The sequence below is a fragment of the Lichenostomus cassidix genome, chromosome 1 (assembly GCF_008360975.1).
Source record: "Lichenostomus cassidix isolate B80296 chromosome 1, HeHo_3.0, whole genome shotgun sequence".
Taxonomy (NCBI): domain Eukaryota; kingdom Metazoa; phylum Chordata; class Aves; order Passeriformes; family Meliphagidae; genus Lichenostomus; species Lichenostomus cassidix.
In genome coordinates, this window is record NC_139479.1 from 5,016,714 (window position 1) to 5,029,207 (window position 12,494).

General features: G+C 48.7%; 1 protein-coding gene across 1 annotated transcript in view; it reads left to right on the top strand.

Moving 5' to 3' along the window:
* Positions 1 to 11,807: 11,807 nt before the first annotated feature.
* The window catches only part of PDXK (pyridoxal kinase), a 41,231-nt gene continuing 40,544 nt past the window's right edge, over positions 11,808 to 12,494 (top strand). The window contains exon 1 of the mRNA XM_085046207.1: positions 11,808 to 11,966. Within this exon, the coding sequence (XP_084902333.1) occupies positions 11,874 to 11,966 (93 nt within the window). The 5' untranslated portion in view covers positions 11,808 to 11,873. The remainder of the gene's footprint in view (positions 11,967 to 12,494) is intronic.

Genomic DNA, 12,494 nt, shown 5'->3' on the forward strand with positions numbered 1-12,494 from the left:
TTTTGGGTAAATCTGTGAATTTGGTAGATTTGGAGAGGGTAGCACTTGGGGAGCCACTTGAAAGCACAAAGGAAGCTGTTCTTGCTGGCATGTACCTGCTCTCTGTCTTTACGTTTTATCTGATTGTATAAAGAGCCCAAGCTGATGAAGATTCAGACACCTTTGCAGTAGGCTTGGGACAGAACAGAGCTGTTCCTACACCTTGAACTTCTTACCTTTGTAACTGGGTCAGAGATAGCAGCACCTAAAAGGTTGCTCAGGAGAAACTAGTAGATCACACACTGTCACTGCTTGGTGATGAAAACTGATAACTGAAGTGATAATGTGGCAAGGTGTGCATTGCAGAGTGCCAGGGTGTGTGAGAGGTGGACATGTGGAAAGCTGTTAGCCTGCTTGTTAATAGCAGCACATCCAAAAGGATTCTGTATGTAGAAAAATCCTTCATGAGGTGCTGCATCCCCACCTCAGGTAGTGGCAGGCCCTGCACCTGCTCAGGATCAATTAAAATTAATCAAGGTGTCTTGACAGGCTGTGTTGGTTTTGCTTAGCCCAGAACATCAATCAGCATATCAGCAAGGTACCTTTAGCATCTAAGAGAAAATTAAACCCTTCAAACAAAAGCAGTTGTGTTAGGCCTGAAGAAGTGTCTGAAGGGTTGGGAGAAAACACACCCCTGTGTTCATCTGTTGGTTTTGCTTAGCCCATTTTTTACTAGTGGGTGGGGAGGGGCACAGAGATGGCTCCTGTGGGTCCTGTGTGTGTGTGTTAATTTTTTTCGTCTCTTCTGCACAGCTGTGGCAGGGGAGAGCCGAGAGAGCAGATGTCATAGGTGCCTGGCATTTGGCCAGGGTCAAACCACGACGCAGGCATAGAATTTTCAGGAATGCAAAAGTAATTATTCAGACAAAGAAAACTGATCTATCCATACCAATGTCACTAGTGAAGTTAAACCAAGAATCCTCAGGTAAAACAAGAACATATTTTGTTCAGAGAAAAGTTGTGTAAAAGAGGCTTGCCCAGAGTCTGTGCAGCATCCGGAGGGAATGACACAGGGTGGTTTCAGTATGGACCCATGAATAAAAGATGCTGCTTTTCCAACCGTGCTTGCCTGTGCCTGGTCCATCTCAGGAGCCAGACAGGTGCAGGCAGAGCAGCAGAGATCTGAAATTCGATGGCTGCACAGTCTGGCCAAGTCTATGTCACTGGGGAAGCCATTCAAGAGCCCCGGGGCCAAGGCAGAGCCCTGAGGGACACCCCTCATCCCGGCCTGCAGCTGGACATGGAGCCACTGCCCACAGCTCCCTGGCTGTGTCCATCTGGCCAATGCCTCGTGCCCCGAATAGCTCACCCTCCAAAGCCAGGGCTCTGCAGTGTGGGGCTCAGGCTGTCGTGTGGGATTGTGCCCAAAGCCTCTCAGGGCTGTGGCACAGCAGGGGCTACAAGTGCCCAAGTCTGGGTCAGCTCCATGCCACTTCCAGTGGGGTCAGCTGTTGGAGGGGTGCCAGGTGTGGCCCTTTGTGACACAGAAGGCCACAGGCCTGTGACACCACAGGCATGTGGTGTCAGGACCCTGGGTGATGTGGGACATCATGGTGCCCAGAGGCCTTTGTGACATGGCAGAGCCCTGCTTGAGGGCTATATAAGGGGCGCAGAGCCCTGGGGTGCTCAGTCCCAGGAGAGCCACTTTGTCCTGAGGAAGCAGCTCCCCTGAGAGCCTCTGCAGTGGAGCAGGATGGAAGTGCTGGTGGAGGAGGAGAACCTCAACTCCCAACCTGCCACGGAGCAGCCAGGCCTGTGCATGAGGCCCCAGGTGACAGCCAGCCCTGGAGGGAGAGGGGACAGAGGGAGCTGGGATGGGGCTGGAGGGCAGCTGCCTGAGGGCCTTGTGGGCCCTGAAGTGCCAAGGCAGTGGCCTCCTTCCTCCCCAGCTGGGGCACAGAGCCAGGGTGCTGCCCTGCACAGCCCCTGCTGCCCCCCAGGCCCCTCAGCTCCCCAGCTGGAAGCCCTCAGGGAGCAGTGGGAGGGGGCAGTGGTGGGGACAGAGCTGCCAGGGGCTCAGGCTGTGGAGTGGGACTTGGCCAGGGAGGAGACAGAGTGGAAACCCTACATGGGCCAGGAACTGCCCCAGTGGGGACATGACAGTGTCGAAGACCTGCACCAGAGGGAATATGGGAGACACCATGGGTCTTCCCCGTGGGGACATATGAGAGTCCAAGAACTGTTCCCTTGGGAACACAAGAGACACCAGAAACCTTTCCAATGGGTAAATGAGAATGCCCAAAAGCTTTACCAAAGGAAATATGAGAGATACCGTGAGCTCTCCCCATGGGAAGTCTCCATGGATCAAGAGCTGTCCAAAGGAGAAGTCAGACAAGACCCAGATCTGTCCAAAGGGGAAATCAGACGATATCCAGAGCTGTCCCTAAGGGGACACAAGAGAGACATAGAGGAATGGCAGGAGGACAGGAAACAGATCACCACCCGCACCATCTGGGTGAAGCCCAAGTTCCCACAGATCCTGCAGGATCTTGATCCTGCTCCCCAGGATTTGGCCACGGCAGCAGCTTCTCCTGCCCTGGCTGAGCAGGTGAAGGCGGCAGGGGCACAGAGCCAGGGCGCTGCCCTGCATAGCCTCTGGTGCCCCCCAGGCCCCTCAGCTCCCCAGCTGGGAGCCCTCAGGGAGCAGTGGGAGGGAGCAGTGAGGGGGACAGAGCTGCCAGAGCCACAGAGTGTGGAGTGGGACTTGGCCAGGGAGAAGGCGAAGTGGAAACTCTACATTGACCAAGAGCCATTGCAACGGGAATACAAGAGAGACAAAGAGCTGTGCCAAGATGATGACAGCAACCAAGAGCTTTCCCTAAGGGGACTCTCCAGTGACTGGGAGCTCTCTGACGGGGAAGTCAGACAACAGCCAGCATTGTCCCATCATGGAAAAAACAGCGACCAAGGACTTTCCCTAGAACTCTCCTGTGACTGGGAGCTCTCTGAAGGGGAACTCAGACCAGAGCCAGCATTGTCCCAAGCCACAGATGACAGCAATGAAGAGGATCTGCAGGAGGACTGGGAACAGATCACCATCCGCACCATCTGGGTGAACCCCAAGTACCCCCAGCTCCTGCAGGAGCCCCACAGCCCCTGGTGCTCCCCCAGCCCCTCAGCTCCCCAGCAGGGAGCCCAGGCCCTCGGGCAGCAGCCAGCTGTCCCTCAGAAGCCCCTGTCCCGCTTCAGGCGGGCGCTGCGGGCTCTGCTCAGCCTGTTCCGCTGCTCCTACCTGAGGGCTCAGCCGGACGAGTAGCCCTGCTGCCAGCGCCAGGCCAGCCCTGCAGGTGCAGCTGGCCAGGAGTCTGCCTGCTGTCCTGAGGGAGCCACACGGGTGGCCTTTGCCTCCACATGTCCATCCAGGCTGAGCAGGACTGCCGCACAAACCATTATTCCATTACAGGGAAAGTTGGCTTCAGGAAACAGTAGTAGGAAGAAAAAAAATCCACAAAAAAATTCCACCCCCCAAAAAACAACAACAAAAAAAGAAAAAGAATAGGCATAAGAATAAGAAGATGATAAATAAATACTAGTAGTAAATAATAATGATAAGAAGAAAAAGAATAACAATAAAAATAGTAAGTTGAAGAAGAAGAAGAAGAAGAAGAAGAAAAAATGGTAGCAGTAGTAGTAGTAAATGAAGAAGAAGAAGATGAAGAGGAAAATATAATAGTGGTAAATAATAAAAAAAATAAGAAAAAGAATAAGAATTATAAGAACAACAAGAATATGAAGAAAAATAAGAAATAATAGTAGTAATTAATTATAAGAAATAGAATAAGAAAAACAATAATAATTAGGAGAAAAATAAAAATCACTAAGATGAAGAGAAAGAAATAGTAGTAGTAGTGGTAAATAAGAAGAAGGAGAATCTTAAGATGAAGAAGAAGATTATACAGTAGTTTCAACTGACTATCTTCTCTTGCTCCCTCTCTCTCTCTCAGACCTCTTTCCTATTTCTTTCCATCACTCTACCTCCCTTTATTGTTAAATAAAATCGACGTTAAATCAAATCCACATGCTGTCTTATGGTCTCCTTTGCACCTTCGTTGGGGCAGAGGCATCTCTCCCTCATGGGATCCAAACACCTGGGCAGAGGTGGCAGAGGTCCCTTCCAGCCACAAGCATTCCACGATTCTGTCAGCTGCTCGCTTCCCTTCTTGCCTCTGCTTGGAGCTGGGAATGTGCTTGGAAATGTGCAGCAAAGAAGCCTTTGCTGTCTGCTCTCCTGGGAGCCCCCAGGGCTTGGGGACCTTGTCAGCTGCACCTGCACAGCTCCCTTGCAAGGCACGGCAGAACCAGCGCCCCAGGAGCCTCGGGAATTGCCCTCTGTGATCCATGGCACACAGTGCAAGGGTCTGGAATTCCAGTTTGCAGCAAGGAAAAGCTCTTCCTGCCCTTTAAGGCAAAGCTCTGAAAGGGCCAAACCCCAAGTGGAGCAAGATCTTAGAGGGACATTTCATGACGTGCCTTCATAAACCCTTAATCAAGGGTTTGTTTTAGCAGGTGGATTGGGAAAAATGATTTGGTGAGGGTCTTTGGCTGGAGCTGCCACAGGTACAGACAGATACCAGGAAAGAAACAGAGCAGGCCAAGGAAGGCAGGAGAGAAAGGAGGACACAAAAAGCATGAAGCTGAGAAGGTGGCACTCTGAAAACCAGAGCAGGACTCCCTAAAAAGGAATGGGACAGAAAAGAGAGTCCCTAAGTCCTACCTCCCTGAGACAAGTCTGTGAAAAACCTTGGAAGTGCCAAGAGTTAGACCCTTCAGGGAAATGAATTCTAGTCTCAGTTTAGGGAGCAGATCTTCTTAAAGTCCTGAGCCATGTTTTCATAGGCTTTGTCACTATGGAAAACATTTGGGAAACACCTACTATAAAATGAAGGCTAAAACTGTAAACACTTGTCTAATCCAATGACATGTACTTGTCTCTGCAGAATAATGTCATGTAATAATTTTATTTCTGAAAAGAAAGCCTTCAAGTCCTTAATCCCTTTGAAAAGGAGGATGGGAATCATTCATGAGGTCTGCACTGCCTTCCAGTAGACTATCAGAGAGCAGAGTATGCCCACTCTTTCTCCCTTAGAAATCCACTCAGGAACCTGTTCTGGCAAGAGGGCAAGAAATTGCCCTTTGTTGTTCACAAGCTGCAAAATTTGCCATTGAGGGCTTGAGCTGTACAGAGTTGCCTGCCAAGAGTAGGAAGTATTGTATTGCATTGTAATGCCAGGCACAGGAATTTGCAGTTGGCCACTGGCATGTTCAGAGCTTGCACATGATACAGACGTTTTTGCTGATTTACCGGCTGTGGACAACGATGTTATCTGCCCAAGGAACCTGCAACTGCTGCTGATAATGTTAGACAGCTCAAATATCTGCCAGAACCAGATGGCAACTCTTCCTTTTTGCCCATTTATCTTATGCAATTTTCATATCTTTTTTATCAGTTTGGCTTATTTAATTGTAGAGGTTGTTAGTCGTCCTGGAGAAAAATTGTTGAGAAGGCAAGTTTCAAAGTTTGGTATTGAATCCTGGTGCCACTAATGTTTACTAATTTCATTCTACCATTTTATTTTTGTACTCCTAAAATCTGTCCTCTGTTACTAGTATTTTTCTAATTAGTGAAATTACAATAACTGTAAAAATTATTTAGCTCATGTCTGAACTTACTGTATTTCATTCAGATTTTCAAAGGTTAATTTAAAGTAGAAAATCTCTTTGTAACCACTGAAGGAAGAGAACAAAATGAAATTACCATTACCCAGGTAACAGGACTAGAAATAGCTGTGGTATTAGTCAACTTAGCATGTACACCCTGCAGCTTGAACTCAAATGCAAATCTGTTCTGTTTCCAGCACAGCAGTGGCCTGACTTCCCACTGCTTTGTGTGCACATTTCCCCAAGGAATAAGCTGTGCAGCTTTGCCAAGCCGATATCCCCGAGCAGTGGGAGCTGAAGCAAGTGACTCATGACTGCAAGACGACAGCATGTGATGCAAGACACACACAGGACAAACTGCTGAGAGATGCAGTTCATGACTGAGAGGTTTATTCCCATTGCCAGGAAAGGCCTGCTTCTTTTCCAGCTGTTATCACATTTCATAAAACAAATACGAAGCGTGTGCGGAATTTCTGACCCAAAATCTAAGTCAAACAATTTTCAAGGTCAAATATCAAAAACCAGGTACAGAAGTGCCTGTGGAATCAAGAATTAAAGGCAATGAAATAACACCAATTTCTTCATGTTTTCCCCGAAAGTGCCTTAACAATGAAGCAAGACAAAAACATTTGTATGCATTTCTCTACAACTGGTATCATGACCACATGTTGCAAAGTATCACCCCATAACTGCTTGCATCTCCTACTTCTTTGTCTTCCAGAGTAGGGCTCTGCTCTGCTGCAGGAAACATATTGATTGGCAAAGGGGTATTTCCACTTACTTGGCTATCCCTTTAATGGTGATTATTATATGAATGGCTATTCAAGGACAAAAAGGGATAATTGGGATTAAACTCCTGACCATGAGTTACTTTTCCCCAATATTAGGTAGTGGATACTAAGTGCAATAGAACTGGGTCCTGAGGGTGCAAAAAAGAGTATTCAGGACAAAACTGCCAAGCTGATACAATGCAATTTAGCTCCCTTACCCAAGCAAAGGAGGCCTTCTGGTTTTCATTAACTTCACCTATTTCACTAAATGGACATTGGAACCAAAGTGTGCAGACATTTGGCTGGCAGCACCAGCCAAAATATTTGTGTATAGTTATGTGGAATTGTACCAGTGTAAGGAGTGCTTTAGCTTAGAACTGCCCAGCATAGTGGTCTTGCAAGTTTTTATAAAAAGATGTATTTTTAGTTTCTGAAGGAGTTAGGGATCGAGCATGCCATGTTACACAGTGCTGTTCACTGTGGCAACTTATGACAGCAATACAGCTTTTCAAACAGAACTTATTTATCACTGGCCTGTCTCTCAGCTTGACACCCAGCCCCTTGGATGGATCCCAGGAGCAGTTCCATTTACCTCAGTAAAACAATGGATGTGAGGATGGCAAGACTGGGTCTGACATTTGGAAGTAAGAATACTCAGAATACATGGAGCTTTGGAACATCAGTGACAGAGAACAGGTTTGAGTAAAAGTGTAAGTGAATAAATAGCCCTCTTGATCTTCTGAACGTGTCATGCGTTAATATTGACAATTCCTGACAAAGTTAATCACATTAATGAGGCCAAGTGAAAATTTGGCATGAAACAGGGAAAACGCTGCCCTCCTACATCAACTGTTGCTAATACTTTATGGCAATTACCACAATCATAAATTGGTACTTTACAATCTGTCTTAGCAAACATTGAACTGACAAGCAAAAATCAGTATCTTAAATACAGATGGTTTTCTGACTGAGGAATGCTCAATTAGATTTTGTCTAGACATGAGCAAAGCCTTTGACACCATTTCCCACAGAATTCTTCTGGAAAAAAACTGGCTGTTTTTAGCTTGGACTGGTACACTCATCACTGGGGGTAGGAAAGGGTCTGGAACACAAGTCCTGTGAGAAGTAGCTGGGGGAGCTGAGGGTGTTTAGCCTGAAGAAAGGAAAGCTCAGGGCTTGTCCTTATCACTCTCTACAACTGCCTAAAAGGAAGTTGTAGGGGAGGTTGGTCTCTTCTCCCAAGTAATAAGCAACAAGACAATAGGAAAAGGCCTCAAGTTGCAACAGGGGAGGTTTATATTGGATATTAAGAAGAATTTCTTCATTGGAAGGTTTATTAAACACTGAAACTCACAGCTGGTGGCTGAGTCATCATCCCTGGAGGTATATAAAAGATGTGATGAGGCGCTTAGGGACATGGTTTAATGGTGGACTTGGCAGTGCTGGGTTAACACTTGGACTTGATGATCTTAATGGTCTTTTCCAATCTACACAACTCAATTATTCTGATTATTACTCTCTGATCATCCAATTCTGCCACCTTCAAGACTTATTGAGGAAAGGAGTGGGTATTGATACTATTTTCACATAACCATGACCTTTTCATTTTCTGTCACATCTATGATGATTTATAGAATCCATATACAATGCACAAAATCTCATTTAAGGTCTTCTCCCTATGCATCTTCTATCAAGCTCAGCATGTCATATTCTTGGCAGCTCCATATCTCCTCTATTGTGCTTATACAGAAAATCTGGGCTTCAGGAGACCTTGGTAGTTAAAGTCTGTCCCCTGTTCCAAGACAAACTTAGACAAAGCAATCAGTATTTATAAAATATTTCTTCCAGCAGTTATGAAAAACAAAGTGAAAATGAAACCTCATCAATCTTCCAAAGCCATCTCTTCCTGTGTGTTTCATAATCCTTTGCATAATGGCAGCAAGCCCTCCATTATGGAAACTGGTTTATTCCCTTCTGCTCCCTCCCAGCTCTGTGTTGTATGCATTTGTAGGCTGTTATTAAAATTGAGCTTTCAGTAAGCTAAAGAAACCATTTCGTCTTAGGCTGTGTGTCCTGAGCCTTGGTCCCTTCTTACAGCTTCTTGCATTGTGCCATTATCCCACTTTGAATGAAACAACACTCCAAAAACATGGCAGTATTTCCCCAGAGACCCAACCAGTGCCGAGTATGACCGGAGGAGTCCAGGATGGCTTCCTATGTCTGGCAGACTACGCTGTTGTTTATGCAGTCCAAAAGGTGATTACTTTTATTGCAATATTGGGACATTGTTGACCCACTTTAAGCTTGTTGTCCGCTGTAATCTCACAGTTTCTTCATGCACAGTGAGCTGGAATTCCAAAGGGTAACAACTCAGCCATAGGAAGGCAGCAGCCTGTCCAACAACTGCCCCACAAGGATGTTTGTCCTGTCTGCCCAGGAGCAAGGAAGGCAGGGAAAGATGTGTATCACCCAAAACTGCTGGCTGGACTGCTCTCATGTGTATTCTTGCCTCAGGTATATCTCAGGGTGTGTTTGTGGTGTTTGTGAGCAGAGGAGTGAGTGAGATGTGAGAAGGATTCAGGCAAGTTGTAGAAGGAGAGCGTAGGAGGAACAAGGAACATTCGTGGAAGAAAGATGGCCAGTTGTTGATAAAGTTGTTGTGGTCTTTTTGACTATCCTCTTTCTTGATCAAATTCTGATAAACTTCTACTCAAATTTCATTATTTCCAACAAATATTCTGCTCTGACCAAGGGGATCTGTTTTGAGAGGTCAGGTTACCTTATTAAAAAAAACCCCAAAACAATGTAGAACACCATGCACAGTTCATTGAGAGTCTAGGAGCTGGAGAATGTAGCATCCAAGTAGTACTACAGCAGCAGCTGTAGTAGGAAGCTGAGAACAGCTTTTCTACTGCTGACATTTGACCTAACCTGCCCTGTCTTTTTCTGGTTCTTAATGAATCTTTCTATCATCCATTGAACAGTTATTTGCTCCTTGAATAGTCTTAATAATCCCCAAATTTGAAGGAGTACCTGGGAGTTATTTTTTTGAGAAGGACAGCACAGTAGGAAGCACAATCACTATGAAATTGAAGCTTAGCTTCACTTTTTTCTAAGACACATAGTCCTTCTTATTAGGAAGAGGCCTGACTTCTTAAGGAATAAATAAGGCAAAGTCTGTAAAAAAACACAGCTCAGAAATTGTCTGCTCACCTTTAGATGAGCTGCTTTCTGGAAGGGAAGGAGAATTGTTTTCTGGCCTTTGTTTTCCTTGTGGCAACTTTTTCAGTGTACAGACATATAGATTCCCTCATACTTTGAAAAACATTAGGGCTTGATGCTGTTGAGTCACACCTTTGCTTATTTTTGTGTATGCAGGTTCTACTCCTTAATCCATTAAAAAAAATCAAGGGAGGCTTCAGATATTCCTCTGGGGAATTTTCTAGGAGTTGGACTTTGCTGGACATTTCAGAATATTAGGAAGAAATGTAGTAATCCTGCATAGAACTGGTATATGTGTATATATGCTTACAAGGTCAAAGAGGTGCAATAAGTGCAATTGCTGAAGAAAGGATGAAAAGCAGGGGGAAAAAAAAAGGACAAAATCTGTATTGCAATAATTGTCCTTCAAGCCAGAAGAGCAGGAGCATACATGATGCAGATTATTCATTGCTCTGGCCCTCTATGGAGATGCACGGATTTCTACAATTCAAAAAAATATGTAATGAAGTGCTGAAGCAACTGTTAGTAGTAAGGCCAGCCTTGAATAAGCCCTAAGTTTTTTAACTGGAGTTGCAACTGAAAAGAGAACAGTATGTTCCCTCATTTTCCAACTGATTACTTATGATGAGGAAAATACTCTTTCACCTTGCTAAGAAATAATCACACTATTTCAAGAGTCGATTCAAAGCTATCCACAAAGAAGAACAAGAGGCATCAGGTGCCATTTCTTATTTTGAGCTGTGATTGAACCTGTGACGGTCAATAATGACAAATGGCCAGAGAAAGACAAAATTCCCAAACACATTACCAAGTCCCGTCTCAGCAGAGTCTTGATGTATTGTAGCACTTGCCAGCCAACACATACATCTTCTTTTACTCTTTGGCAGCTCTCCAAAGGGTTGTTTTTTGTTCTTTTTTGGTCAATAACACACAATTGCACTCACTTCAGAACCCAGCTGCGAGGGTGGTGCTCTGTCAGGGCACCCACAGCTCAGACCAGCGTGCCACCACCAGGCATTGCATGGGGCTGCCTGTGGCATCTGTGGCTCCATAGGGCTTTCTGAACACCTGAAGAAGGGGAAATGTTGCACAGGTGGGATGTTTGAGCCACTCCTGGCTTTCCAGTGGGATGTGGGCAGCTGTGGCTGGCTCATGGTGTGGCACAGGGGAGCATGGCTTGTCCACCCCACACAACCACTGTAACCACTAAACTACATCACCCTGTGTCAGACCCAGACGTCTCTTAAGTACCTCCACCACCTACCTGGGCAACCTATTCCAATGTCTGAGCACCCTAAAACTGTGAAAAAAAACCTGAATCTCCTCTGCCTCAGCTTAAGGCTATTTCCTCTAGTCCTCTCACTGTAGGCATGGGCAGAAGAGACTGACCCCCACCTCCCTACAACCTCTTTTCAGGTAGAAAATCCTCCTTACTGTGTCCAGTTCCAGGACAAGAGAGACATGGAGCTCCTGGAGGGGGTTCAGTGGAGGGCAATGAGGATGATGGGGGACTGGAGCATCTCTCTTATGAGGAAAAGCCAAGGGAGCTGGGCCTGTTCAGCCTCGAGAAGAGAAGAGATGACTGAGAGGGGACCTCATTAACGTGTATAAATATCTAAAAGAGGCAAAGGACAAGAGGCAAAGGGCAGGAAGTTCCACCTGAACGTGAGGAAGAACTTCTTTCCTGGGCAGTGACCGAGCACTGGGACAGATTGCCCAGAGAGGGCACGGAGTGTCACTCACTGGAGACATTCCAGAGCCATCTGCACACAGCCCTGTGCCCTGCGCTGGCCCTGCTCGAGCAGGGAGGCCGGACCCGCTGCTGCACTGTGCTCCCTCCCAGCCTGACCCACCCTGATCCCCGCAGTGCCGGGCGAGGCGCTCTGAGGGCCGAGGCGACCGGGGCGCGTGACCGCGTGACGCCGGCGGCTGTGGGGAGGCCGGGCCGGGGCTGCCCGCGGTGGGTGGGCAGCGATCCCCTCCGTCCCGCACACGGACACGGCAGCGGGCGCGGCGCTGGGAGGCCATTCGGTGTCGGCGCCTCCCCGCCTGCCTCCCCGCCGCTGGGGGTGTGTGACAGGCGGGCAGGGCGAGCGCGTCACGCCGGCCGCGCTCCGCCCCCCGCTCCTGCTCCCGGCGCCGCCAGCTCGGCCCGGCGCGGGCAGGCGCGCGGGCGGCGCAGCCATGGAGCCGGAGCGCGAGTGCCGGGTGCTCTCCATCCAGAGCCACGTCGTCCGCGGCTACGTGGGCAACAAGGCGGCCACCTTCCCCCTGCAGGTGAGCGGGCGCGGACCTGCTCCTCCTCCTCTTCCTCCTCTGCTGTTCCCTGCGGGGCGGCGCGGGGAGCCGGGCGGGCGGTGTGACGGCAGCGTTGCCCGGCGGGTTCCGGCGCCCCAGCGGCTCCTGCCAAGCCGGGGTAAGGTCAGGGCACGGCGGGGAGATGCCCGCACGGGCGCCCTCCCCGGTGCCGGGGGAAGCCGGCGGCATGCCCGTCCCGGGGCTCCGCGCACCCCGCGGCCGCTGCGGCTGCGCCTCCCGCCGGCTCCGCGCCGCTCTCGTTAACGCAGCTCCTGCTGGGGCCGTGGCACGGCGAGCGGCTCGGCAGGGGAGGGAGGGGGAGCCGCGGGTGCTGCTGCTGGCTTTGCTCGGCACCGCGCTGCCTGCGCCGGGCTGAGGGCGGCTGCGCTGCCGCCCCGAGGCGCATCCAGCCGGGCTCCTGTCCCTCCCGGCAGGGTCATCGCGCTGTCCCGCTCCGGGGACTCGGGGCACCGCTGTCCTTGTGCTGGCGCCCGGCTAAGCGCCGCC